The sequence below is a fragment of the Pipistrellus kuhlii genome, unplaced genomic scaffold (genome assembly GCF_014108245.1).
Source record: "Pipistrellus kuhlii isolate mPipKuh1 unplaced genomic scaffold, mPipKuh1.p scaffold_m20_p_8, whole genome shotgun sequence".
Classification (NCBI taxonomy): domain Eukaryota; kingdom Metazoa; phylum Chordata; class Mammalia; order Chiroptera; family Vespertilionidae; genus Pipistrellus; species Pipistrellus kuhlii.
This window is the reverse complement of record NW_023425584.1, coordinates 13809839-13837590: the sequence shown is the minus strand read 5'-3', so window position 1 is coordinate 13837590 and position 27752 is coordinate 13809839. Positions and strand designations below refer to the sequence as shown.

General features: G+C 51.5%; 2 protein-coding genes and 1 long non-coding RNA gene across 5 annotated transcripts in view; 2 read left to right on the top strand and 1 right to left on the bottom strand.

Moving 5' to 3' along the window:
• The first annotated feature begins 36 nt into the window (after positions 1 to 36).
• On the top strand, positions 37 to 27680 carry NIPAL4 (NIPA like domain containing 4). 3 transcript variants are annotated; one of them, XM_045576829.1, is made up of 8 exons: positions 123 to 331; positions 3938 to 4177; positions 7238 to 7294; positions 8683 to 8773; positions 11189 to 11349; positions 12478 to 13685; positions 18295 to 18300; positions 27669 to 27680. In XM_045576829.1, exons 1-6 carry the CDS (start codon positions 286 to 288, stop codon positions 13104 to 13106), a joined length of 1224 nt encoding a protein of 407 aa, XP_045432785.1. In that variant the 5' UTR covers positions 123 to 285; the 3' UTR covers positions 13107 to 13685; positions 18295 to 18300; positions 27669 to 27680. The 3 variants fall into 3 exon arrangements, with proteins under 3 accessions (XP_036280924.1, XP_045432785.1, XP_036280923.1); XM_036425031.2 differs by lacking the exons at positions 18295 to 18300; positions 27669 to 27680 and adding an exon at positions 37 to 85 and having other exon boundaries at positions 118 to 331; positions 12478 to 13106; XM_036425030.2 differs by lacking the exons at positions 7238 to 7294; positions 18295 to 18300; positions 27669 to 27680 and having other exon boundaries at positions 12478 to 13106.
• LOC118711727 lies at positions 4184 to 5764 on the top strand. Its single transcript, XR_004985813.2, has 2 exons — positions 4184 to 4428; positions 4675 to 5764. It is a non-coding gene; the product is annotated as an uncharacterized LOC118711727 (long non-coding RNA).
• Positions 16428 to 27752, bottom strand: part of ADAM19 (ADAM metallopeptidase domain 19) — a 74807-nt gene continuing 63482 nt past the window's right edge. Inside the window, exons 16-23 of the mRNA XM_036425026.2 lie at positions 26347 to 26551; positions 25623 to 25700; positions 25404 to 25512; positions 24388 to 24532; positions 23522 to 23606; positions 23066 to 23278; positions 20529 to 20687; positions 16428 to 19787 (exon numbers count right to left, since the gene is read on the bottom strand). Of these exons, the coding sequence (XP_036280919.1) occupies positions 19734 to 19787; positions 20529 to 20687; positions 23066 to 23278; positions 23522 to 23606; positions 24388 to 24532; positions 25404 to 25512; positions 25623 to 25700; positions 26347 to 26551 (1048 nt within the window). The 3' untranslated portion in view covers positions 16428 to 19733. The remainder of the gene's footprint in view (positions 19788 to 20528; positions 20688 to 23065; positions 23279 to 23521; positions 23607 to 24387; positions 24533 to 25403; positions 25513 to 25622; positions 25701 to 26346; positions 26552 to 27752) is intronic.

Genomic DNA, 27752 nt, shown 5'->3' with positions numbered 1-27752 from the left:
GGGCGAGGGGCGGTGACTCCCTCTCGTCCGCCCCCCCAGAGGGCGTGCGCCCCTCTGTGGCCGCTCGAGTGCAGGAGGCGGGGGGTACCCCCCCACCCCCCCACCCCCCCCCCCCCCCCCCCGGCCTTAGAGTTGCCCAAGCCCCTGGGTGACGCCTCCCCGGGGACCCTCCCCTTCTGGGGCGCGTCATTCTCCCTGCCCCCGGGTCCGACCCGGGCGGCTTCTCGCACGCCCGCCCGGGACGAGTCTCAGCCACCTGCTCCGGAGCCCGGGCGCCCGGCGCCCATGGAGCCGCCCGCCGGCAATGCCAGCTATGCCAGCTGCGAGAACGGTGGGTACAGGACCAAGAAGGGGCTGGGTGGCGGGATAGGGGGAACCCAAGGGACTGCGCGCCTTCCATTCCGCGCTCCTTTCCTTCACATCCTCTCCTGCCAGGGGCGCCCAAAACCGAGGGGTGATATAGGTGGAGGTGGGGTGGGTATGGGGAGGGGATTGGGGGTGGGGGAGGTCAGTACGAGTTGTCTCCCACCCAGTTCTCAAACCTACTTTGGGAAGGTTCTGGTTGGCTTCCCCCATCTTGGGAGCTGGGTAGCTGAAGGGACAAGGGGAAAAAGGGGGACAAATGGGGTAGGGAGGAGGGGGAAGCAGGCACTGATTGCGATAGGTCGATCTAGAGGTGTGGGATCCCAGGTTTCTTTTCATGTAATACCTGCTTCAGACTTTAGTACCTGCCCGCGTCTGGCTGTCTCCCTGGAGCCCATTAAAAACAGGTGAGGGCACCCCCCCGAAACCCACACACACCTTTTAGGAAAAGGGGGGAAAGAACAAGCCATAAGGCAAGACCCTTGGCTTTACATCGACTTCTTACGGCTTAACTCCTAACACAACCCTGGAAGACAGGTAGATAGGGTTGCCTTACTGTCTGGAGACAGAGATTCCGCTGCTCTGGAAAGTCTGAGAACTCGGGGTAATACAGTGGAGAATGGAATATGGAATGAGGGTTCTTGGATTCTGAAACCCATACTCCCACCACTGTGCTCAAATCGTTCTTGCTATGTCTCTGCTTTCTCACCTGTCTGAGCTGTGGGATTCCCCTGTTGTCCTAACTTCTCTCTCCAGTGAAGCTGTCAAAGCCAGCCTGTTTGGGTGTTGGCTGGCTCTGGTTTCCTGACCAACCAGGTCGTTCATTTTCAGCCTCTCCTTGCCCTGGGGAAGAACACGTTCCCAGCCCCGGTGTGTCCTGGAAGAGAAGCAGGAATGCTGGGGCCCAACACCTGCCTGTCCGATGGCATCCTTCCCAGAACTGGGTTGCCTTTGGCCCTCAGCCCTCTCTCTTTTTCCTGTTATCCCTACGGGAGGACTTGACTCCATATGTAGGGTGCTGTGCCCCTGGGGGCTTCAGGCCTCTCCAAAACAGCCAAGCCCACAGCGGGCCCTTTGGTTCCACCTGCTGGCGGTACACCGTCAGGAGGGCAAGGGCTGGCATGGGGATGGGCTTGTCCTTCCCCTTGGGAGTCGCCTTCCTTGGCCCACGTCCTCCCAGGCTCTGGCTCATTTCCTGGGCCCAGGGAACTCCCAGGCTTGACTCTTGAGGAACAGGAGTGAGCAATCAGAACGAGTTTGATTAGGGGCAGAGAGATGACTTCTAATGGTCTCATCTTCTCTCGATTGTGACACTGATGTCAGACAGGTCGCCCACTGTAAAGGACACGTAGGTATCCGCTGGTGGGTTCCACAGCCCGCTGCTCCTGGGTGGGTGACACAAGTTAGTACTTCCCTTCTCGGGGCCTCAGTTTCCCCGGCTGAAAGGGGGCTGGACAGGTGCCTTCTGAGGACTGTTCCAGCTCGGCTGGCCCATGCTTCTGTGCCAAGGAAGAAAGGCCAACATTGCTCTTGTTTAGTTCCACTGAGAGGCCACTCTGGGGGCTGCGTATTCCACAGCCAGAGCTGCTTGACTTTGAATTATTGCAAGCTGGGTCCAGGCTTACATCCTTGACACAGGATACAGGTCTTTATGACACACAGTTAGAAAAAGACCTGCCACCAGAGGTCACAAATTCAAAAGCCTACAAGGGCTGACTACATAAAAATAAATAAATAAATAAACAAACAAACAAACAAAGAATTTTTAAAAATGACAGTAGGAAGCCTGGTATGGACTCTGGGGCATGGCAAAGAGCATGTCCCGTTTAGGGGGACAGCAATGCTCTGTGGCAGCCAATTGTTACAGTGGGAAGGTCTGCCCCATAAGGTAACTAAGAGCTGCATTTCCATGCGAAATCTCCTGGTTTTTAAACGTTGGTAACAAATTCATATTTTTAAATAACCCTCCAGAGGCCAAATGGAACACCACCATCCCCCCTGCTCCCTGTGTTAAGGGTTGGTGGTGGCTGAGAGTATGGGTTTTGGCAATAGGTAGGTTTGGGGTCCAGTTCTGGCTTCACCAGTTTCCAGCAATGTAGCCTTAGGCAGGTTGCCGAACTTATCAGGGTCCCAATTTCTCCAGCTAAAACCCTGGACATATAACTGTGCCATTTTCATGATGGGAAGGTCCATGGAAAGCCCGGGAGCAGAGGCCCACATGGAGGACCATTGGCTATGCTTTGTCCTGTTCCTTGAACTTGGACGGCTTAGCTTTTTGACTAAGTGTCTGCCCCCTCAGGCCCAAGTTTGTCCTGTTGTCCTCCGTGTTGGTGCCAGAAGGGCCAGCAGAGGGCTCTGGGGCATGAGGGCAGATTCAGACTCACAGACTAGGACTTAGAAAGCAAAATACAGCTGAGACCAGTTTGGCTCAGTGGATAGAGCATCAGCCTGCAGACTGAAGGGTCCCAGGTTTGATTCCAGTCAAGGGCATGTACCTTGGTTGTGGGCACATCCCCAATAGGGGGTTGCAAGAGGCAGCTGATCGATGGTTCTCTCTCATCGATGTTTCTAACTTTCTATCCCTCTCTCTCTTCTTCTCTGTAAAAAATCAATAAAATATTTTTTTAGAAAAAGAAAAAAAAAGAAAAAAAAGAAAGAAAGCAAAATACAATCAGAATCTGAGAGAGACACTGGTCCCTCTGAGGCCTGAAAATAATCCCCAGCCTCTGGCCACAAGCACGGGAGGTCTCAGAAGTCAGGCCCGGGACTGGTCAGTTGTAACAAACTGAACACTTATATTTCATCATCCTCGGGCCTAAAAAGGGCTATGGGATCTCTAACCTCACTGCCTCATGTTACCTGTCAGGGTCTCCATTGTGGCTGTTGGGGAGATGTAAGTGAGGAGGTCTCCGGAGGGAGAACCCCTGTGTGATCCTCAGCTGTTGGAGGCCCGGAGGCTGGGAGGGGATTCCTGTGGAGGTGGGAGATCGGACTCAAGGAGAGCTCGGGACCCTGCCTGTTGTTTGGTCCAGAAGAGCTGAGTGGCCTGCTGCTGGAGTTCGGGAGTCCACCTGTGGTCGTAGGCGAGGTGTCTGTGAAATCCGTGTCTGTGAAATGGGATTGAAAGACAGCACTTACATGACAGGTGGTTATAAGAATCTGGTGAGCCGAAACCGGTTTGGCACAGTGGTAGAGCGTCGGTCTGCGGACTGAAAGGTCCCAGGTTCAATTCCGGTCAAGAGCATGTACATTGGTTGCAGGCATGTCCCCAATGGGGGGTGTGCAGGAGGCAGCTGGTGGATGTTTCTCTCTCATCGACGTTTCTAGCTCTCTATCCCTCTCTCCTCCTCTCTGTAAAAAATCAATAAAATATATTAAAAAAAAAAAAAAAGAATCTGATGAGTTCATGCAAGCCTGGAGTAAGCTCTATTGAATGCTAACTGCTATTTTTAGGTTGTTGGTGGTGGTGTGGGGGGCAGGGTGCGGATGGAGTCCTGCCATGGTTGAAGCTTGGGGTCTGATTCTAATATTTTTAAAGCATGCTGATGTCTCTCACCCTGGTCTTCCCGCCTAGGCTCCCTGATCACCCTATACTGCTCCTCCCAGCAAGTCCTGTGCCAGATCATCGGTGACCTCAACCCCCAGGCGCCCAGCAATGTCACCTCTATCAGTTGGCATGAGAAATTCACGAAGTACTACAGCTTCTACGTCGGCCTGGGTCTGGCCTTCCTGTCCAGCTTCCTAATCGGCAGCAGCGTTATCCTCAAGAAGAAAGGCCTCCAGCGTCTGGTGGCCTCGGGGGCCACTCGGGCTGGTAGGCTCCTGGGGCGGGGGGGAAGGGGAGGTAGAGATGAGGTGCTGAGCAGCTGAACCCTCAGACAGCCACGTGAACCTCCCTTCACTGCAGCAGTTTGAGAGCCTGGCCTGGAAGGGTGCAAAAGGCTCACTGTCAACCCCATTGGGAATCCAGTCCAATATATCCTGACATCCTCATGATCACTTAACTGGGGTGAAGAGAGGGAAGGGTCTCAGGGCCAAGAATCAGAAACCCCAAGTCTAGTCCCAGTTTTATTTCTTTCTTTTTTTAAAAAAAAATATATTTTATTGACTTTGTAAAGAGAGAAAGGGAGAGAGATAGAGAGTTAGAAACATCGATGAGAGAGAGTCATCATCGATCAGCTGCCTCTTGCACACCCCCCACTGGGGATATGCCCACAACCAAGGTACATGCCCTTGACCGGAATCAAACCTGGGTCCCTTCAGTCCCCAAGCCGACGCTCTATCCATTGAGCCAAACCGGTTTCGGCCCAGTTTTATTTCTTATCAGCTGTGTCATCATAGACGAGTCACAACTTCCCTACAAAAGGAGACTACAAGTACCTCTGTCTGGAACAATGTCAGACACTACTGTGTCCTCAGTTGCTAGCATATTGACCCTTTTTATGGGCTACACAAAATTGTGGAATCTCTGTCCACAATTTTGGAAAATAAGACATGCACCCATGAAACATTTCTTGAGAAATGGCATCACGTGTACAAGCATGTCCTTATTTAATCATCATTCGCTGTGTACCTGCTGTGTGCCAGGTGCCACGTTGGACATGGGACCCAGTGCCTGGGGCATTGAATCTGGTGGGAGAGACAGGCATGACAGTAGGCAGTTGTTCCATTGTGTGTGAAGTGCTGTCATGGGGAAAACAGGAGGCTATGGCAATATTTTGGAGGAACATGTAAAGCCCTGGCTTTGGAAGTTAGGGGAGGTTTTCTGGAGAAGCAATTCAGAAGCTGAGACCTAAATAATGAGGTGATAACCAGGTGAGGTGGGGAGGAGGATGTAGTGTTCCAGGCAGAAAGAACAGCATGTGCAAAGGCTCAGAGGTGAGAGCATGAGTGGTGTTAGAAACTGAATGTAGTTCAGGATGGCTGGAGCGTGGCCAGGGAAGAGATGGTGTTGGGGCCAGATCATGACGGGTTGAGTAAACTGGGCTTCAGAATTTGAGCGTGATTGTAAGTGACTGAAATTTATGGTGTGAGATGATTCCTGGTGGCTGGGTAGAGAATGAATTAGGGATAAGTTGGAAGACCAACTAGGGGAGAGAGACAGCAGAACTTTGTCTGGGCCTGAGAGAGAGCTGTTGGAATGGAGACAAGTGGTGGAGTCCAGTTTTGAAGGTAGAACTTACTGGGTTTGATGTAAGAACACGAGTCAAGGATGACACAGCTTTATGGTTTGAGCAACTGGGAAGATGAGGGTGCTGTTTTGAGAGATGAATAATGCAGGAGGAGCAGGTTTGTGAAAAGATGATGTAATCAAGTTGGGACATGTTCAATTTAATTTTCTGCTATTTTAATATCTTCTGAGATTTCAAACCTTAGAGTAAAATGCTTTCAGAGCTGTTAACTCTTTTTGTGTGTGTGAGAGAAAGATTTTAACTCCTTTAGGAACCTACAGACCTTAGAGAAATGGGAATGTACAAAAAGTGACATGCAATTTTGGATCTTCACAGAACCATCTTTAACCCAGCCATTATCATCATCATGGCTAATATTATTGAGTATTGACTATGGATCAGGCTCTGTGCCCACCATGTGAGCAAAGCAGACACAATTCCATTTTAGTGGGAGAAATGCCAGAAATAAATAGATGGATTCACATTATAGATGATACACGTAAGAAGAGCTGGGTGAGATGATAGAAGGTTCCAAGGGAGAAAGGTCTCAGAGGCAGCATCACTATATCAGGATATTTGCCTGAATCTACACCCACTCTATAGAGACCTATAGAGACCTATAGAGTGGGGGTAGATTCAGGCAAATATCCTTAAGGAGACTATTCCGAACACAGAAAAGCATGTGCAAAGGTCTTAAGGGTGAGTCCGGCAGGTGTGGCTCAGTGGTTTAGCCTTGACATATGAACTAAGAGGTCATGCAATTCGATTCCTGGTCAGGGCACATGCCCGGGTTGTGGGCTCTGTCTCCAGTAGGGGGTGTGCAGGAGGCAGCGGATCAATGATTCTCTCTCCTCTCTCATCATTTATGTTTCTATCTCTTCTCCCTTGCTCTCTGATATATATATATATATATAACTCATCATTTTTGAAGAACTAAAATAGCGCCTGAGCAGCTAGATTGTAGTAAGAAGTGTGGCAGATACCTTGGGAGAGGTGAGCAGGGTCAAAACTATGAACTTGTTCGTAGTCTTTACCCTAAGAGTATTTGGAAGCCATTGGCCAGCTATAAGCTGAGAAAGACTAAGTCAGAGACCACTGGCTGCGATGAAAGGAATGGATTATAATGGGATAAAAGAAGAACCAGAAGAGGCTACTGCCTCAACCCAGCCCAGAGGTGATGATAGTCCTTGCAGTTGGGTGGTGGCCATGGAGAGGACACATGTAAGATGCTTTTTGGAGGCAGAATCAGCAGGATGGACTGGATGCAGAAGGTGGAGGGGTGGGAGGAGTCAAGGGTAAAGTCTGGTTTCCAGCTTCAGCAACTAGGTATATGGAGGTGCCAGTTACTGAGTTTCATTTGGTGGATGGATGGGGAGCAGGTAAAATCAAGAGTTCCATTTAGGTCAGAGTTTGAGATGCCTTTGAGAGATCCAAGAGATGTCAAATAAGCAACTGGATATACATCTGGGCTCAGAAGGAAGGATCGGGGCACATAGTACATGAAATAGGGACACTAGCACAGAGTCAGTATTTAAAATTTGGGGAATGGGTGAACTCACGAGGAAAGGGCCCAGAAGCAAGCCCGGAGGACTAACCACAGCTAACACACATTGTACCTCAGATTGTGGCGCGAAGGCAGAGATAGAAACGGTGCCGGAGAAAGTGTGGCCAAGCTCTAACTCTGTGTCCCTTTCTTTCTGCAGTGGACGGAGGCTATGGCTACCTGAAGGACTCCATGTGGTGGGCCGGGTTTCTCACCAGTAAGTGGGGGCTTTGCTACCAATGACAGTGACCTACTGATGGCAGAGGCAGAGGTGAAAGGAAGGGTGGAGGGGACGCTTCTGTCTCCAGTGAGCGAAGTTTGAATGTGAGGCCCAGGTTTTCAGGGGGAAGCCTGAGAGTCTTTGCAGGTATAATAGAACAGCTTACCTGCATCTCAGATCACGTTCTCAACCATAAGTCGATTTTTCATCCATGAAGCATCTGTTCCCAGAGAGGTTTGTACAGAGCTGGTCATGATAAAAGAGCAATTTCTCAACCTCCCCTGAAATGTAGGGGGATATCATTGTCTGTTGGCGTCTCTTGGACTTCTCTATAACAGAAGCTGGTGCTCCTGAGCCAGTTCCTCCATTCCACAGGTAATCTGTGGGTTCACTTAGCACAGGCTGGCCTGCCACTTAAGGTTTGCCCAAATTTTCACATTCACACTGTTCCACCCACCCTCTCTGGCTTTTAAGCCCTAATTCTTTCAGATGGGAAATTAGCCAGCTTTCCATTTATAATTCCCCACGTCTCCCCACGTCGAGTTTTGATTCCAGTCCTAGCTGGAGCTATCCCATTTATCATCTGCTTTCAAAGGGCAGACCCATCATTCTCTTCCAGCAGAGACAGAAGAGGCAGGCAGGAGTCTGCAAGCGGGGGAGAATGGGGCCCTTTGAGAATGTCAGGCTTTCTAACCACCCGCCTCTCTGTTGTAAACCGCCCACAGTCCCTCTGGGAAAGATGACTCTGGACCAGTTGGTACCTGGAGAATTAATAACTGTAACTGTTTCTTTACTTGATAATTAACACTTTTTAAAACTTATCTTGCTAAAACCGGTTTGGCTCAGTGGATAGAGCGTCGGTCTGCGGACTGAAGGGTCCGAGGTTCGATTCTGGTCAAGGGCATATACATTGGTTGCAGGCACATCCCCGGTAGGCAGCTGGTCGATGTTTCTCTCTCATCGATGTTTCTGGCTCTCTGTCCCTCTCCCTGCCTCTCTGCAAAAAATCAATAAAATACTTTTTTTTTAAACAACTTATCTTAAAGATACAGAGCACATATTGGCAGTCCTTGAGACACACTTAACTATGCCTGGACTAGAAGCCAAAAGACCTCAATAAGATCATGTCTGCTCACAACCATGTCATGTGACTTTGAACTCCGGGCCTCGCTTCCCCATCTTTAGCATGGGAAGATTTGATCAGGATGACCTGGGCCTCGCCTTCTGATCAGATTCTCCAGGGAGAGAGCACGAGGATCCGGACTTTAAGGGCTGCTAGTCTGGGGTTCTGTGAATGGCCCAACATTGAATGAAGCCGTCTCCACCCACATTCATTTGGGCTGGAGATGGAGCATTGGAGCCTCTTTTCTCCCTTCATTTCCTAGTGGCTGCTGGAGAAATCGCCAACTTCGGGGCCTACGCATTCGCTCCTGCGACAGTCATCACACCTCTGGGAGCGCTGAGTGTCCTCATCAGGTTATTGTCACCTCTCTTGCTTTCCCCGGCTCTTTTCTATTTTCAGTTTGTTGAGGTCTGGAATTGCCAAGTGGAGTCAACTGCCACTGGCAATGAGGGACGTGGATCGGTCCTAGGTCCCACAGGAGGCATTATGCTGTTCAGAGCTCTGGTTCCTGTTATTGCTTGCTGCCAGTGGCTCTAGCATCTCCTCATCTCACCAGGCAATGGAGGGGAAGGCCAAGTCCAACCCCATGGGAAGGGTTTCCACTGCCAACTGCCCAAACGTCTCTCGTCAGTGTTTTGGTTCCCCGATAGGAGAAGCTTACAGGTGAAAAGCATGAACCCAAGGTGAACATGCCCTGAGTTCTCATCGTAGCTCTACCACTTTGCAGTTACGTTACCATCTGCAAGTCACTTAACCTCTCTAAGCCTCTGTTTCCCCACCTGCTAAATAAGGATGCTAATAACACCTACTTCAGGGCATGGCCACAAGGACTAAATAAGATCGTGCACAGAAAGTGCATAGTTAGACTGGCATTGAAAAGGAACCATGGCTAACATATATGAACGGCTTACTACATCCTAGATATTCTAAATGAATTCCGTGTAGTAACTCATTTAATCCTGTCAGCATCCCTGCTAAAAGTAGGAGAGACCTGAGGCCCAGAGAGGTTAAGCAATGAACAAGGTCACGCAGGTCCTAAGAGGCTGAGCTGAGTTTCCCACCAGCAGCTGAGTTTCTCACTCTAATGTGAGTCTGGGTGCTCAGCCACTGTGCTATGTTGCCTTGCAAACATTAGCTAGTTTAACAAATAACTGATACTCAATGTGTGTGCTTCCCATTGCCCCTTTCCTCCTGATCCACAAACACAATTCTTCTGGGGGTGGGGGTGGGGTGTCCTGTAGCCAGCCCCATTGGAAGCTGCCTTGAATTGGCTTAACCTGGGAGCCTTGGGGGATCCTAGCCACTCACACCAGATCTATGATTTCGCAGCTTCGTACTCCTTGATGACAAGCTTTGCAAGACTTACACAGTCAAAAACAACAGCTAGAGCTGTAACTCATCTTGCATAGTTGGCTGCTGTAGCAGTGTTACCATGACTGCCTATCTGATTCATTTACAAATTCCCAGCCGAGGGAAGTTGGGAGGGTCAGAAGTCCTCCAGTGTGTGACCTCTGCTCACGCAAAGGCACCAGGCTCTCTTGAACAGGCCGAGTGGATAAAATGTTTTTGGTCTTTTTAGAGGAGAGATGGGAGCTTGGACATTAATCCCCTCCAACTAGGCCTAGGTCAGAAACAGATTTTTTCTTTAAACACATCCTTTGTAAAGAAACAAAAGCATGCCCTAGCAATTATATCATTCTTGCCCGATTTCCCTCACTTCTCCTTCTGTCACCTCTGCTAGCTCATCTGGAAGATGTGAGGGGGATGAAAATTACATAATCTAGGAACAGCAAGGAAGTAGGGGTACTTTGCCCAGAAAAAGAAAGGAATATATGTACTACTATATGTAATACTTAGAGAGAGAGAGAGAGAGAGAGAGAGAGAGAGAGAGAGAGGGCACGAACTGGAAAAAACAAAAGAAAAGGAAAGGAAGAGGAGACTCAGGGGAGTCATGAGAATTCTCTGCAGTGATGTTTAGAGGAAAACGCACAGGCTTTAAAATGAGACAGAACTGGAACTCAGATCCTGGCTCAGCTACTAACCAGTTGTATGACCTCTCCAAGTTATTTTAACTTCTGTGAGGCTCAGTTTTCTCATCTATTATATAATATATATATAATAGATATATAATATATAATGGGGAGAACATATGCTACTTCTCAAGGAGTTGTGAGATGCTAGTGAGATAATAAATAAAAAGTTCCTAGTGTAATACGTAGTATGTAACACAGGCCTGAGACACAGGCCTAGAATTGTTATTGTGGTTGTTTAGATTGACATACAAAAAGGAAAAAGAAATAGATTTGTTCTGTATGGCTCAAGGAATAGAAATGGAATAATGAGTACAAATTGCCATAATTTTGGTGTATAATTAAAATGAGCCTACAGTGGATTCATTTGCCTTGTGAAGAGGTGAGCTGCTTGCCATCAGAAGTATACAAGCCAAGGTTGAAAGCCATCTGTTTGCAAAGACGTGTTCATCGGGTAGGAAATTAGACAAACGTGCTTTGAAGGACTCTTCCACATCTTCTGTTGTGGAATACTTCTAGTCTCTGAGAGAAAGGAACTCCCAGGCATGTCCTCAGTCCCACCAGCACACACCATAACCTTCAATCAGTGAGGGCTTTGGGGGAGTCTCGAAAAGCTTCCCTGTGAGAGAGGAGTGCGTCCTCTGTTGTTCTTGGGGACCACCTGCTCAGACCCTATTTCTCTCCTGGGAGCTGCACAGGCCCAGCTGCCTCATCGCTCCCTCCCATTCCCACCTGCAGTGCCATCCTTTCCTCCTATTTCCTGGGAGAGAGCCTGAACCTGCTGGGGAAGCTGGGCTGTGTGATCTGTGTGACCGGCAGCACAGTGATGGTGATACATGCCCCCGAGGAGGAGAAGGTCACCACTGTCATTGAGATGGCTGCCAAGATGAAAGACACAGGTAGGCTCCAGCCTCTCCCCCCCTCCCCTCCCTCTCCCTGCCTGCCCACTACCCCTTCTCCCTCCACCCTGAGCAGGAAAGCCCTGGGGGATGAACCAAGTGGGAGGGCTGACTGGGTTGGGAGCATCTCAGGTGCTGCCACCTGGAGGCGAAGGCAAGCTAAAGAAAGGTGGTGGTTGGTGCTTATAGGTTTCCCAGCCTGATATCTATCCACCCATTTATTCAGTGTTTATTTAGTATGTGCCAGGCACTGTGCTGAATGCTTTATCTGCATTGTCCAGGGGTGGGGAACGTCCAGCCCATGGGCCATACAAGGCCCATGAAATCATTTGATCTGGTCCTGCCAAAGCATTAGGGGTGAGTTAATGAAATGTTTGACCAAAGAGAGCAGGCTAATCTTTAAGTTGATACTTTTGTATGTCCTGAGAATGATGCTATAAATATCCAAATGGCGCTTGGCAGAAAAAAGGTTCCCCACCCCTGGCATTGTCTTAGCCAGTTGTAGCTGCTATAACAGAATACTGTAGCCTGGCTGGCTTATAAACAACAGCAATTACTTCCCATGGTTCTGGAGGCTGGAAAATCCATGATCAAGGTGTCTGCCGAAAGCTGACTTCTGGATTCATAGAAACCATCTTCCTACTGTGTCCCATGAGCAGAGGGGTCGAGGGAGTTCTCTGAGGTCCTTTAATAAGGATACTAATCCGATTCATGAAGGCTCCATCCTCATGACTAAAGGCCCCACCCCCAAATACCATCACTTTGGGGATTATGTTTCAACATAGAATTTGGGGGGGACACATTCTGTTTTACAGCATACATTATCTCATCTAATCCTGTGAGAAAAGCTTTCTGCGGAAGGTCTTTTTTTTTTTTTTTTTTTTAATCTTTATTGTTGAAAGTATTACATAGGTCCTCCTCCCCACACCCATTAGCCTCTTCTAGCTCCCATCCCCCAACCCCCTCACCACCCCATTGTCCATGCCCATGGGTTATGCATATATGCATACAAGTTCATTGGTTGATCTCTTCCCACCCGCCCTCCCCAGGAAGGTCTTATTATTAGCCTTAGTTTACAAATGAGGAAACCACAGCCATGGGGTTTCTCTGTCCCCCTCTCCTCTGAAGGGTACATCGTGTTTGCTGTGCTGCTGCTGGTCTTCTGCCTCATCCTCATCTTCGTTGTCGCCCCACGCTACGGACAAAGGAACATCCTCGTCTACATTGTCATCTGCTCTGTGATCGGGGCCTTCTCGGTGTCTGCCGTCAAGGGTCTGGGCATCACCATCAAGAACTTCTTCCAGGGGCTGCCCGTGGTGCGGCACCCGCTCCCCTACATCCTGTCCCTCATCCTCGCCCTCTCGCTCAGCACTCAGGTCAACTTCCTCAACAGGGCCCTGGACATCTTCAACACGTCCCTGGTGTTCCCCATCTACTACGTGTTCTTCACCACCATCGTGGTCACCTCCTCCATCATCCTCTTCAAGGAGTGGCACAGCATGTCCGCCGTGGACATCGTGGGCACCCTCTCGGGCTTCGTCACCATCATCTTGGGCGTGTTCATGCTTCATGCTTTCAGAGACCTGGACATGAGCCAGACACGCTTGCCTCACATGCACAAAACCCCCACCCCCGCCCCCGCCCCCGAGCCCACCGTTATCAGACTCGAAGACAAGAATGTCCTCGTGGACAATATAGAACTCTCCAGGAACTCCTCACCAGAAGAGAAGCCCAAAGTATTTATCGTCCATTCTTAGCTCAGGGATCCCGAGTGAGGATGAGCCCCGTGGTGCAACCTGGCTTCCTGGCGTGGGGAGTTATATTCGGCACAGCTGTCACCGATGGGCTCTCTTCGCTGAGATGTTCATTTATACCTCATCGCTGTTTCCAGAAGGAAAACCCGTACCCAGTGTGTGGTGGGGACAGAACTTCTTGGGATCACAGCTTCAGTGACCAAGCGCCCTGCTTATACTGCTGCCAGGGGGACCCCTGAAACTCCCTTCCCACGTGTTTCCTGGGTGCCATCTGTATGTGGGTGGAAGAAGACAGAATCTGACCTGTTGAATGTAGCCCAGTCTAAGGACTTCCCTGAGATGTTGGTCGACAGGAAATCCTCAGCGCCATTCTCCTGAGACTAACTCGCCATTCCTCAGCCCAAAGACTGGCTCAGGGCCATCGCCATGCCTCCCTGTCCAGAGACACAGCTAAGGAAAAATGTCTTGCTGCTTTCGCTGCTTCCTCTTTCTTTGGAGACAGAAGTAAGACCTCAACTGACCTTCTTACTGTGAAAGTCACCTGGTATCTCAGGGAAACATTTTCACCAGCCCCACTCTCCAGTCCAGAAGTCAGCATCTTCATTCCCACTGCCTCCTCCCCCATGCCTGACCTTCTCTTCTGTCCTTACATCCTAAGGAGTCCGTTATTGCGATGTTCAGGCAGTTATCTCAGAACTCAAAGCAAAGAGACAACCACAACAAAAGATGCTTCGCAGCCAAGCTCTGCTGGCCAAACCCAGTGTGTCCTTCTGCCTCAGAGAACGACAATGGCACTGCTCTTAAACGTGCCCTGTCGAGCTATTAGCAGATGCACTTTTCTTTTCGTCGAGGAGTGAAACAAAATATTTGGAGATGGGGAAAGTGAAGAGCAAAGTCAGGATTTGGCAGGAAGCAGCCACTGGCTCCATGGAAACCAGGAGCTAACTTTTGTGTTTACTTTGGTGCCCAACCAACTCCTTAGGCAGAGAGGACTCTGGGTAATTTCTGGGCTCCAGCCTTAGAGGTTTGGTCATTGGGACCAGCCTTGAACTCCAGAGACCAAGTGGGGTGTAGGCTTGGCACAGGAGCATCTGGCTGTCGACCAGATTGCCACCAAGCCCCAGTTCCCCTGATGAGCTGCCCACCTGGGAAGCAGCGTGTCATGATGCTCCAACACCACCTGCTTTGGGGACTGTTGTTGGTCCCCTCACTTGGCCAGAGGCATTCACAAAACAGGAGCAGCTGGAGAAGGAGATACCTGATATCTTTCCCTTCAAGCTTTCCAGCTGCAGGAGAGTGCAAGTTGGTACAAGAACTACTGAATGGAGCCAAGTGTCTGTAAAGAGGGAGGAGCTGACCCTCAGTCTCTGAGCTGGGGCAGCTCCTCCCCTGAGAGCTCCCTGCTGCACTGTGTTTACATACCACCTTCCACCCACCCCCTCACCCCCACCTCCCACCCTCACTCCAAACCACCCCCCCTACACACACACCCTAACCCCTCTAGTGCAGCCAAGCCCAGGCCAGTGTCTTGCTGGCCTTGGAGCTCCCAAGGTGCAGTTGACCAACAGGCTGGCTTCCTGCACCGCCAGCCTCAAATCCCCAGTTGTTAAGGAATGTGGATCTCTGTCTGTAACTAAAATCAATGCAGCATGTTGGATCTTGGGAATAGCGGTAATTTGAGGGCCCTGAGAGTGTGGTCTGCAGGGTCAAGAATAAAGACCTTCGGGTGTGTTTACTTTAGACTTGCGTCTTAGCCTTTCTTAAACACGGAACAATTAATTACCCTGGTCCCTCTAGTGCTGGGAAGCCGGTCCCGATCTCGGGAGGGTTGTGGCTTCCAAGAAGTTCCTACAGCGGAAGGCTGGTTAGGGAACAGTCAGTCAGCCTGAGCCCTTACAGCATGCTAAGAGCTTCATGTAAATTCTCTTTTTATGTCCTCCTAAGTCCTCGAGGCAGATATTTTTTTTTATCCTCATCTTATATGTGAGGAAAGGGTCTCGGTCAGAGGTTAAGAAATCGCCCAAGGCCACACAGCCAGGAAGAGTCCATGTTGATATTTGGCTCCAAGTCTGCAGTCTTAACGTCCAGGCACAGTCTGATCTTACTCTGCTCATGTCTTCTGTGATCTGTGCTGTCACTGCCTCGGAGTACAGAGCGACCACCAAGGCCCGGGTGGATGTCCTAAGCACATCATTGAGACTCATAAAAACCTTTATTGAACGAAGGAACAATACCATTCCAAATAGTCTTTTTTTGCCCAAACTCTCTTGTGGACCAGCTCTCAACCCAGAGTAAGATCTAATCGAACCCCATGTTCAGCTCCGACACGGATGTCATTTCTGAGCACTTAGCCTGGGCCAGCCCTAGCTGGGCGGGCTCCCGCAGGGCACTTTGCTAATGAGCACGGCATTCCCAGAGGCGGGAGTTAGTCCCACTTGCATGAAAAGGAGTCTCTGGAACTTACCGCCCCCCCCCCCCCCCCCCCCTCACACATCTAGCAAGCAGCAGAGGCAGAATCTGAACCCAGGTCTGGGCAGGTCTTTATTCTTGACCCTGCATATGGCTCTGTGTCTGAACAATGGTTGGCTTCGATGATGGGGTTAGGCAGGCAGGGCTGTTTGGTGGGGGCTTTCATGAGCAGGCACCTTAGGAGGCAGGGCCCTAGTGTTTGAGGTCTTTGATGTCCTTAGGCAAACTCACCACTACAAAAGTAGGATCGGAATCAAGGACCCTCCCAGGGCTGCTGTGAAGAATAAATGAGGCAAAGTAGCATACGGAGCCCAGCTGGGTAATTACTCAGTAAATGCTTCCTGCTATCACGGTTGTGTGGATCCTGTCTGTCTGAGAGAGCCTCAAACTTGAAGTGGGTCCAATAAGAGAGTAAGGGTGGGACCCTTTCATGGTTTGGGAAGCATTAATGGATGAGCTCTGGAGTCTGAAAGCACCTCCCACCCCACCCCAGCCCCACGTGCCCACCCAGCCCAATAGTCAGGGGCAAGTTCTCTCTCTTTGACTTTTCAAGTGTAGGATCCATAGCAATTAAGGTGAGAACAGGGTCTCAGCTGCTGCCTAAATTCATACCAGGATCATTCACACTTTTCCTGACCCAGAACCTGATTAAACTAGACCAGCCTATGTCCGGTGCACACTAACAGCCCCTTCGACTGGTCTGGGGCAGCCCAAGGCCTGTGTACGGCTCCAGCTTCTCCCATTGAGGCTGCGGGCTGTGGTCTCTGTGGGCGCTCTCCTGAGGAGTCCTCAGGCAACAGATCCTCTCCAGGCTGAGCAGCAGGACGTTTAAACAAAGAATAGCCAGACCAGACATTTCAAATGACAATTTAGTTTAATTAAATACAAACACGGGAAAAAGGCACCACGGCCCATTCAAGTATTTTGCATAGATGTACAAATACTGTAAACAATTACTAGGTGGACGAGAGAGAGAAGATGATCTGTTTCCTATGAACAATCTCCCATATAAAAGAAAATTCACATTGCCCTGGATCTCAGACACACACACACACACACACACACACACGCAGCGGATGGTGTGAGAGGATGCGGGGAAGGGGAGCTTTGGGGGCGCCTGGCTTAGATCCTGCAGAACCCCTCTTAGCACCTTTCTGGTCGGCATACCCGTGGGCTTCCTGGGGTGTCCAGCAGAGATACTATATACGCAGTTCACACAGTCCCTGACTGCAGAACTGGTCCCCAATTTAAATAATCAAGTCTGCCATCCCCTCTGCCAAATGCGAATTTGGACATGGGCAAGGGGAAGGAGGCTGTATTCAAAAGGATTATTGCAAGAGGCAGCAAGGGCAGTGAGGCCAGGGGCTACTGCAATCCCACGAGGCCTGTAAGCGTCTCAGAGCTGGGGCTCTTCTTTTACAGGGAGAAGTAAACAAGGCCAAAGAGAAGCCAGGCCGGCAGGTAGTTCCCACCTGGAGCCCCGGGCCTGGCCTGCTGCTCCCTCCCAGACAGGCGGGGAGCCAGGCGCTGTCTCCCTGAGGTCCCCTGAGGTTTACATTTCAGAGATGGCTCCCAGGCTCGTAAGGAAAACATTTCCAAGGCTGTAAAACAGGCAGAAGGCTAAATTGGCTTTAAAAAAAGATTTATACGCAGCTCCATCTGAAAAACGCGCTGGTTAACTCAGTCCACGAAACCTTAGCTATGCTCCTCCTCTCCTCCCCATGGGGCTCTGAACCTGGACCCACCCTCAGCCCAACATACAGCTCCTGCCCCAAAAGGCCGAGCACAAGATGGTCCCTGAATACACCTCTCTCACTCCTCCCTGCGAAAGCAAAGGCCTTTCTTCTGGAGCTCTGGGAGGCGGGCAGCCCGGGCAGCGGCTTGCCTGAGCATTCTCCTGGCTGAAATATTCCCTTTTCCAGTCTTGCAGTGATCCTTTCAAATACAGCCCCTCCTTCCTCAAGTCCGGATCTATCTTTGCAGCACATGGGCACAGGTGGCAAAGGGGGCGCAGCATGGCTGGTTCTGCACCTGGGCAGCCCCCATGGCCTGCCAGAGTGGCGACTCCTGGCCCCATACACAGAGCCCAGAGTGAAACAGCCAAGAGAACCGGCTGCCAAAAATCTACCAAATTTTAAAAAATCCTACCGTCTTCCAGTTCACAGTACGATTTTATGGGATGCAGGTGGTAATAATGGAAAACAAAAACAAAGCAAAACAAAACAAGAAAGCAACAATGCAGACCTCTTTGGGCTACGGTTCCAGGGAGAGTAGACTTCAGGTTCAAAAGGCTCAAGCAGCCACAGGGCTGTGGCATTGCCCCTGCAGGGCTATCTGCCCAGGCGCGAGGGAGAAAAGCTGGACACGCCACAGGAGAATCTGTGAGCCAAGGGGTGACTTTCGGGGTGATTTTTTTTTTTTTTGCAGGGGGTTGTTCTTTACATTTCTGGGATCCAGCATTGAGGCCTGGACATTTGCAGTACCACACTTCAACGACAGGTGGCCCCTGACTTAATTGACAGCAAGGAAGGCAGAAATTGGCTATGGGGGAGGCCACCAGGGTCCATGTCAGGGAGACGGGGCATGAACATCATGACTACCTGAGGGAAGAGACCCCATTTCCCTGAGACCTTCTAAACCCACCGATGTGTGACCCCAGGTACAGATCCCAAATCTCCCGCTTGCCTACAAACCCAAGCTATTGAGCACCTGTTGTGTGCAGAGAACTGTAAGGGGTCAGGGGCGAGAGTTCAAGTCTCTTCCGTGCACTGAGGTTTCCAAGAGCACCTTCCTGGGGTGGCAGTTCCCAGAGAGCATTCCAGCAACAAGTGGTCTGACTGTGCAGAGCACCACACAGCCCTCCCTGCCTGCTCCAGGGAGGGCAGGACCCTCTGAGCAGCGTCCGAGGCTGCTCCGAGTTCTCTCTGTGAGGGCAGGTAAGGCAGTGACCAGAGAGAACGCAAGGAAGTAGAGCCTAAACAGCCTGGTTGGCGCCAACTCAGACACTCTTCCTTCGAGAACGCCGATTGCTGCTTCTTAGGGTACAGATCCTCTAGAGAGAGGGCTGCTCTGGGCACAGGCTGGGGTTCCTAGTATGTCTGCTTTCTAGGTCACTGTCCCCGCTGCCGTCCCTGCCCCTAGGGACCTTGCTTAGGTTCAGGTCAGGGAGTAAGGGGGAGACACTCACCCTTCTGAGGTCACAAAACACAATGGAAAATGAAGCCACGCCCCAACAGCCAGGGCCCAAGTCCACTTTGGTCAACACCCGTGAGAACCGATGGAGCGAACCCTCGAGCAGGACACAAGCACCAGGTTCCCAGGAAATCAGGATGGCTGTGGGTGCACTCCCCGCAGCACCTCACACAGGGCGGGTCCAAGCGGGGGGGGGGGCGAGGGGGGGGAAGCAAGTGCAGAAGACAATGGCAATCAAGAATGATCATGAGTCGGGAGTCGAAACCTTTGGCATTACGGCTCAGGGGAGGCCTGGTGCTGCCCCTGCTGTCGACATTGCCTACAACTAGTACCTGTCTGAGTCGGAGAGACCCGAGAAATAAGGGGATGTGGGATGCGGAAGGGCAGAGGAGGGAACTAGATTTGTTCCCCGTGTGGATGCAGAGCCAGAAGCTGTGACGCCCACCGAGCCCGGGGCAGGGACACAGCAGCGGCCGGTGTGACCCTCAGTCTCGGAGCTACAAAGGATGGGTAAGTGCCCAGCCTCCGTCCAGCCGGGGACCTTCAGAGAGACAAGCACTGGGAGGCTCCCGTGCATACCTTCCACCATGGGACGGGCCGAGGATGGACGGCTCCTCCACGCAAAGTCCTGACTTGAAGGGCTGAGGGGACTTTTCCCAGCCGGGCTCCTCAGCGCAGACAGCCTGGGCCTGGGCACCGCTGCGGTGAGGGGCCAGCAGAAGGGACGTTGGAGGAGAAGCTGCCATTCATCCTCTCCGGGTGCCCTCTCCTCACCAGGCTGCATATTGCACAAAACAACACTTGGATGCCGTTGGAGGATGGGGCCCCCGGGCCTCCGAGGAGGCTGGGGAGGCAACGAGTCAAGGAGATTTTCGGAGATGCGGTGTCTGGGAGGAGGGGCTCGGAGGCGGCTTCTTCCAGGCTGTGATGTTCAGAGTACCGGGAAAGAGAGCAGCCCCTTAGACAGGTCTAGATTCTTGAGTTAGTCATCCACCCGGCCCTCTGCGCTGTGTAGTCAGGGAACTGTGGAAAGAGAGGGAGTGGGGGGGAGACAGGCATCAGCTAACTGCGACTGGTGGTGTCCCCTGGGGCGTGGACAGGTTGGATGGGTGACAGACGAATGGCTTCCCGTGACATAACTCCTCACGGGGGTGCCCCACCCCGAGCTGACAAGCCACCTCCCTTCCTCCCCGCGAAGCTGCAGCTCAGTCCACAGATTTCCCGGGGCCCCCTGGGAACATGGGGAGTCAGCCAGCTTCCTCCCCTCCCCTGTGCTCCGACTCCCAGGCCTGGCAGCCCAAGAGCAGGTCAGCCCGAGAGCAGGTCAGCCCGGGGAAGGGGGAGGAGGAGTCACTGTGCACATCCGACCAGAGGCCGGCAGTCTGCATCCGTGAACGGCCTTGGCCTTCATGGCAGAACTGGGGGGACCGGGCGGGGGGGGGGGGGGGGCTGCTTCTTGTTGCCTCTTTCCAGGAAAGGAATCAGGCTCAGAGCCACCCAGACAGTCGGGTGCAGATCCAGGTGTGGAGCCTTCAGAGCTCAGGCTCCTAAGCATCACTTTCCACGTGAAACAAAAAGACCCCTATCCCCTGCTTAAGGGACAGTCACACAGGCACCGAGAAACACTATGCTTCTGTCCTTGGCCTTGGTTCAGAAGCTCAGCCCTCCAACAGGAAGCGTGAACTCCGTGTGTTTTCTCAATCACCGTCTTGGCCCCCTGATCCTCTGGCTTCAGCTTGACCTTGAGGGCTTCTGCAAACTCACCTTTGAGGCAGGCGCTAACAGAGGCCAGGACTGCTGAGGGCGGCCCGCGGCGGTGGGTGGCAGGATGGCGGCCCCACCGGGCCTGGAGACACCGTTCTTGCGGCCTGGCACGGGGTTTGCCGGGAGCGCCTTCTGAGGCGGCCGCGGCCTGGAGATGTCCTGGGGAGAAAGCCGCAGCCTCACTCACGGCCCAGGGGCCTGTTCTAAAGGTTTTCCCATTATGCCGGAGCAGAGTGAGGTGAGAGAGCAGACATGCTCTCCTATACGCTGCCATGTAAAAAGCTGTGTGCGGCTGTGTGTTAACACTCAGGAAAAAGCCTTGGAGAGCACGTTGGCAGCACCCAGGAACACGAGAAAGAACCATTCTCCTATCGAGCACTCCCACTCCGTATGCCTCAGGTTAGAGAACCACCTGCACAGATGCCCAAAAGTGAGATGACCAGGACGGGTCCCTCCAGCACTGTTGGTGACGGCCAAAAAAAACTGTAGATGGCCATAATTTCCATCGGTAGACAAATGACTGCATGCATACAGTGACTGAGGAGGCAGCCTTTAAAAGGTAAATGAAGTAGGCTGAGATGCGCTAACGTGGGAAGATGACCGAGAGTCACTGTGAGCCGACCTATACGCTGCAGCAGCGAGTTCACGTAAAATCTGTCACCACTGCCTCTCCCCCGTCCCCGGGGTAAACACAACTGTACGGAAGGAAGTCAGGAAGGACATGGGCCACACTGATAACTGAGGTTAGGGATGGGGTGTGAGCACGGAGGGCGTTCTCCCAGGAGAACATGTAATTTTTCCCGCAGACCATGTATATGTGCATCATTTGTGCAAATAAAGTGGGAAAATGACCGGTTGGCTATGAGGGGGAGTGAACAGGAATTCTTTTCTCTCTGCTTTTATGTTACCTTCATGTTTTATCACCTTCTCCATAAGGCCATCCCAGACCATCTTATTTAAAATTAACTCCCGCCCCCTCCTGGTCAGTGCCTTGGCGTGAGGCTGACACCATCTTTATTCAACAAGCCTCCAGTGTGGGGGTCACAGGGACAGCTGTCTCATCAGACTGTTCCCTCCGACTCTCCTCCCACACCTCTGTACTCCCCTCCACACCCTGCTGCTTGCCCTGCTTTTTCCCTTCTTGCTCCTCTTCTCTCCTGCACCCCCTCTGTTATGGGCTAAACGGTGCCCCTTCACATCTGTATGATGCAGCCCTAACCCCCAGTACCTCAGAACGGAGCTGTCTATGGAGAGCGTGCATTTAAAGGGGCGATTAAGTTAAAAACGAGGCCTTAGTTCAATCCCCCTGATGGCCTCAGCAGAGGCCATCGGACACAGGGACGCGTGGGAAACACGAGCACGAAGGAAGGACGTGGGAGAAGCCAAGGAGAGGCCTTAGATGAAACCAAATCTACTATACCTTGATCATGGACTTGTAGTCTCTAGACAGTGAGAAAACAGATTCCTGTTGTTTAGGTCACTGGCCTGTGATGTTTGCTACGGCTGCCCCAGCAGACTAACGCGCTCCCATCTCCTCCCCTCCCCTCTCTGCCAGTCTTTCCCCTGCCTCCCTGTCCACACAGCTTCTCCCCTCTGCCCCGCCCCCACCCCAGTTTCAGCTTATCAGAGAACCAAACCCGGCGCTCTGATCTCTGCCAAAAAAGGTGACAATGCCTGTGTCCCAGGGGCCCCCTGAGACCTGGTGCCAACCCTGGTCCCAGGTTCAGAGAAAGGCTGGGCCCCCGTGACGCCCTCTGGACCGTGCCCAAGAAAAGCAGTCCCGGGAGGAAAACAAGCAAATCCCCCGCTCCGCGGTGGGGTCACACCCAAAATACAGTTTGGCTCGGAAAGGCCGGCCGCCGCCCTGGAAACATCTGGGTCTGCCTGCAGGGACCTCTGCCAGGAGGTACAGTTGTGGCTGCAGAGCACAGGCGCCGGGTAAACAGGCAGCCGGGCAGGGCAGCTCGGCTTCCGAAGGGCACCCGTGGGAGTACGGCCCAGGCCCACTCACCCCCTGCAGGCCCCCCGGGAGCCAGGCGTCACGGCACACCCCTCCTCAGGCTTCCTGACCGGGGGACGGCACCCGTCGGTGCCATTTGGTGGGGTAATTACGAAGATGAGGGAAGTCTGGGGCTGCCACATCCAGGCTCCCGGGGTCAGAGGAGGCTTCCTGGGAGAGGTGGCACCTGAGGGGGGACCTGAGGATGAAGAGGAGCTGGGCATTCAGCAGAGAAAACAGCCTTTGCAAAGTCCTAGAAGAGGGAAGGCGACCGTGCGGAACTGGGAGAAGTTACTTTGGGGTGCAAGATGGTGGGTAGTGACTTGTCACAAAATAGGCCATCCAGGGAAGAAATCCTCTGTAGGTGAGGGGCTGCCTGGGAGCATATTTCCCCAGACTTTTCACTCTTACCCTGTAGTTACCAGAACGCAGAAAAGGCAGTCAGACTTAGCGAGTTACCCCTTCCCAGCCTCAGTCACCCTCCATGCCAGTGGCCTTCAAAGCAATGTCCCTGGCTTTTTGCTGAGCACCTGCTTACCTGGGAGAGGATACAGTTTGGTGCGGGGGGCATTGGCCGGGTTGGGGGAGGCCTCCGGGCTGACTCTTTCCTCTCTACTTGGGGCCCAGCTCCAGGGGGGTTCCTAGGAGGCCTGAGGAGATGTGCCGGCAATGGCACAGGTGGGGAGCTGCCCTGCAGATAGTCCGGAGGGGGCACAGGAGGCTTCCGTGGGGGTTCAGGGGTGTTGATCACCTGTATGCACAAGATAAGGAACGTCTAAGACAAAGGAACTCTCAGTGCACTTAAAAACTCAGGGGAGCCCATGTGAGACCAGAGGCAGAGGGAGAATTGAGTGACTTCTTAAATCCCTGGGATCCCAGAGGTCAGATGGGGTTTTTATTATCAATTTCACAAACCACACAGGCTATTGGGAAAACCCAGTAGGGTCCTGATGATAAAGGAAAAGTAGCAAAGTTCAAGGTGCAGAGACCTTACCTTTCGCTTGCCCTGGGGGGTCTGCAACTTGAATGTTGGGTTGGCATGTCCAGTTCCACTGTTCTGAGACACCCTGAAGGGACAACTAGCAACAAGGATTGGGGGAAGGAGGAATGGGGGTGATCATCGAGGGTCAGTACCTGAGTTCCCTCTCACCTGAGTATGGCCAGTAAACAGCTAAATCCTCCCCAAGTCTGCTCTGGAGGAAGTGGGATTGGTCCCCCTGAACCCCTGCTCCCTGGGTATGAAGACATGTGGCCAACGGAGAATCTCCAGGGAATAAGAGTTGGCCTTATTCAAACCACAGTTTTCCTCAGCACCTTCTCTTCACCCATTTAAGACCTTTCTCCCCCCAAAAGACTCAAGGATGCCATCAACCATCAACTAATCCCTCTTAGGGCATCGATTCAGAGGGACCAGGGCTTTAAAATCCCCTGCAGGACAAGTGTCATATAATACGGGACACAGAGACTAGACATCGTCAATATCCCAAGGGATGAACTGCTTAAAAAAAATTAGTGTTTGTCTTGAGTTGATACCCAGCTGCCCCTGTAAGTGTCCTGGGCTAGTCATTCTTTCTCTGTTGCCTCAGTTTCCTGCTCTTTAAAATGGGGAGCAAATCAATTAGGTGACGGGTGGAAAATAGAGCTCTTCAAATTTAACTGGTAGGGGGCATTCTGCTAAGAAGGATTCTGAGTGATTACATAGAGTAAAGTAGACGAGCACTGACTGATCTGGTCTTGGAGCATGGCCAAGGGGACAGGGTGGCACGCACCTTGCATTGACTTTCCCTGAATTAGACCCACCACCACAGAAAGCGCTATGACCCACAGGAACCCCAAGGCCTTCGTGGCACCCCATCATACCTGAACTGTTGCCTCAACTTGGAGGGAAGGGCAAAGGCCTTGAGCTGGCCCAGCCTGCTGTCCTGCTTGCAGCAGTAGTACATCAGCCCGAGCACCGCCAGCACGAAGAGGGCCGAGAACACACCAGCCAGCACGGGACCTATGCCTGGCAGAACAGAGCCCGGTGAGAGATGCAGACGCTGCCTGGGCCACCGCAGTGGCTTCCAAGCAACATATCCTGATTCTTCCTCAGATATTTGATTTGCAGATATTTGATTTGCAGTGAATGTATTACTTAATTTAAATTTATACAAATTTATTTTATCTTATTTTAAAAATATATGTTTTATTGATTTTTTTTCAGAGAGGAAGGGAGAGGGATAGAAAGCTAGAAACATCGATGAGAGAGAATCATCGATCAGCTGCCTCCTGCACACCCCCTACTGGGGATGTGCCTGCAACCAAGGTACATGCCCTTGACCGGAATCGAACCTGGGACCCTTCAGTCCACAGATCGACGACGCTCTATCCACTGAGCCAAACCGGTTTCGGCATACATACAAATTTGTTATAAAAAGCTTGGAAACCAAAGGGCTGGAATCTTTGAGGTTTCCAGGAAAACACTGTACATTTTTCTGAGTGTCTGGTTCTCCATTTTAAGTTTTGTTCATACAAGGGAATCTAAAGCACTAGAATGTGCCTAAGGTTCCTGATTATTTTTAAGTGGCTGAGGAGGACTGGTTGACACCCACCTTCAAAAGGATAAGATCATTCAGTAACCTATGGTCTGTCTTAATCTCCCTCTCTCTCCAAGAGGGTTCACTCTCCTCAATAGAAAAGACAGAAGAAGAGCAACTGAGCTGAGCCCCACACCAGGCTGCCAGCCTCAGTTGTCCCTCCCCCTCAGCCCCTCTTTTTCTTGTTCCCTCCTCTACAAAACCAGGATAATATGGCTGATGCATTATCCCTTTGGAACATGCCACCTGTCCCCCTGGTGCCAACATCCCCTCCTAAAGGGGGGAAGGCCAGGCACTCACCCTCAGGGGGCATGGGCCCGCTGTCAATGCTGCCCCCAAAGCCAGGCGTGTTGCAGTAGGGTGGGGCCCAGCCCGGGCTGCAGTGGCAGTTCTGGTTGTTGTTGCAGACCTGGAGCGAGAGCCGGGTAGAGGCGTCAGCACCCTGGAGAGTTCCCGCCTCCCACAGGGCCTGCAGCAGGGACACTAGCGGAGGAGCCCCAGAACCCTGGGCACACGTACCCCGTGGCCATTGCACTTCTTCCCGCAGCCTTCGGTTTCAAAGAAGGAGGTGTTCCTGCACTCCCCCTCGAAGCAAATCTGCAGTGAGGAGGAGACCGAACCGTCAGAACAAGCAAAGGGACACTGCTCGACAATCAGAAGACTGGGGCTTTGCACCTAGGACCTATGGGACTCAAAAAGGCAGCCGGCATCAGGTTATGCATTACAGTGAAAATTCGAAAATCAAAAAAAAAAAGCAAAGGGATGGATAGCAGTTAAGTAACTTTTACTTCTGTGATTAGCGAGAAAACAACAAATATTATACTGTTAAAACAATAACATAAGTATCTAATAATATAATAAATATGTGTTATTACAGCTTGCATTATTATACGCTGGTATATGTTAGTTTCTTAATTGTATGCTAATAGGCACTAATTTTAATATTAAATTTTAAAATAATGATGATGGTGACAGCAGTCTACTTTGTGCCAGGTGCTATACAAAACGCATCCTGTGTTTTAAAAAAATAATTGCACGCTGAGATGGTGCCACTATTTCCCCCAGGCTTTCCTGACTCCTAGTCTTAACTCATATGATATTAATGATGAGGACTACAGTGATGCTGACAGAAGCCAGCCTGTGGAAGCGCAGTCATATTAGGCTGGCTGGGATTTGAGCTCAGGCAGCCTCCCTCCTGAGTTCATGCTCCTCAGTCACTGTCCTCTGCAGCCCAAAGACTCACATGGTTGTAGCCACACTTGGTCCCCGTCAGCACCAGGCCTGGGTCCAGCATGTCATTTTCCTCCTCGGTACTTTGGTAGACGTGGATGCCCCTGCACTGGACTTCCCTCCCGTTTATGGTGATGGTGGTGTCGATGGCCACGGCGTTGTACTCCAGGGGCCGGGACTGAGAAGCCTGACACTGGATCTTCCCACACTTGGCATCTCTGGGCCCAAGAGAGAAGGAGGTGGAATCAGAGGCTGGGGAAGAGCTGGACACAGAGGAGCTTAGTTTTTCTTGACCAGGACAGCAGGCTTGCAAGCCTGGGGAAAGGGCAAAGGAGCAACAGGCACGCTCTCGGGACCCACCAGGAGAGACCCCACGTGGACTTAGACAAAGAGAAAGAAATAGGATCCTTGTCCCCAAGCAGATCCAGGCCAGAGCACTGGCCTTAGGGTGTCCACTTTCCTGCCAGGACAACAGCCGGAACTGAGCAACCTGCTCCTATGGTCCCTGCACTCCATGTACCCAGATGCTGCAACCACATCATCGTCCTCTCTCATCTGGACCCCAGGAAACTAATCTTTCTGCCTCCAGTCCTGCCGAATTGGAATCTAATTTCTAAATTGCTCTCAAGCCGAAGTCCACGCTCTGTCAGCCATGTCTTCAAGGAATTCATGATCTGGTCCCTGCCTCACTACCCAGTCTCATTTCTCAGCAGCCCCTTCTCCATTGCACCCCAACTTATACTTTATATCAAATTGTTCTACTGATCACAACATTATACTTTATATCAAATCAGTTCTACTGACCGCCGATTTTTCTCTTATCATCCCTGCCTGGGACACTCCTCCCAGGGACCAGCACCATTCCTCACTCTATTCTACAAGATAATTTGTCCAGATCTCCACTTAGGTATAAACTTCCTTTGGGAAATCACATGAACCCACTAAGATCATGTCCATTATCACGCTACATTGTTCATTAAAAGTTCCATGTACTCAGGAGAGTATCTGGCACATGGTCCACCCTCCACAGAGAGTGGATAGGTGAGCAGGTGGATGGGTGGTTGAAATGAATGAATAAATGATTTAATGAGTGACTGAGCGAGTGAATGATGGGTTAATCAGATGAGGGATGATTAGCACCCTACAGAAATGACCCAAGAAGGCTTATTCCCTGCCCTCTTGTAAGAAAGTCCTAAAAGGAAGTCTGATGGGTTTTCTAGGAAGCACTGCCATCCGCACCCTCCCTTGGACTTCCTCAGGCTGAATGGGGCATTGTCCAACAACCGACTGAATGACTTATTTCAGGCCCAACTCTGGGGCTGCCAAAATGCTGAGCCAGTGGGAGGGAGGAGTGAGGAGGACATAGAAGGAACTGCTTTGTTACCCCCTCATCCCACGGGGTCCACCCAGCGGTCATTA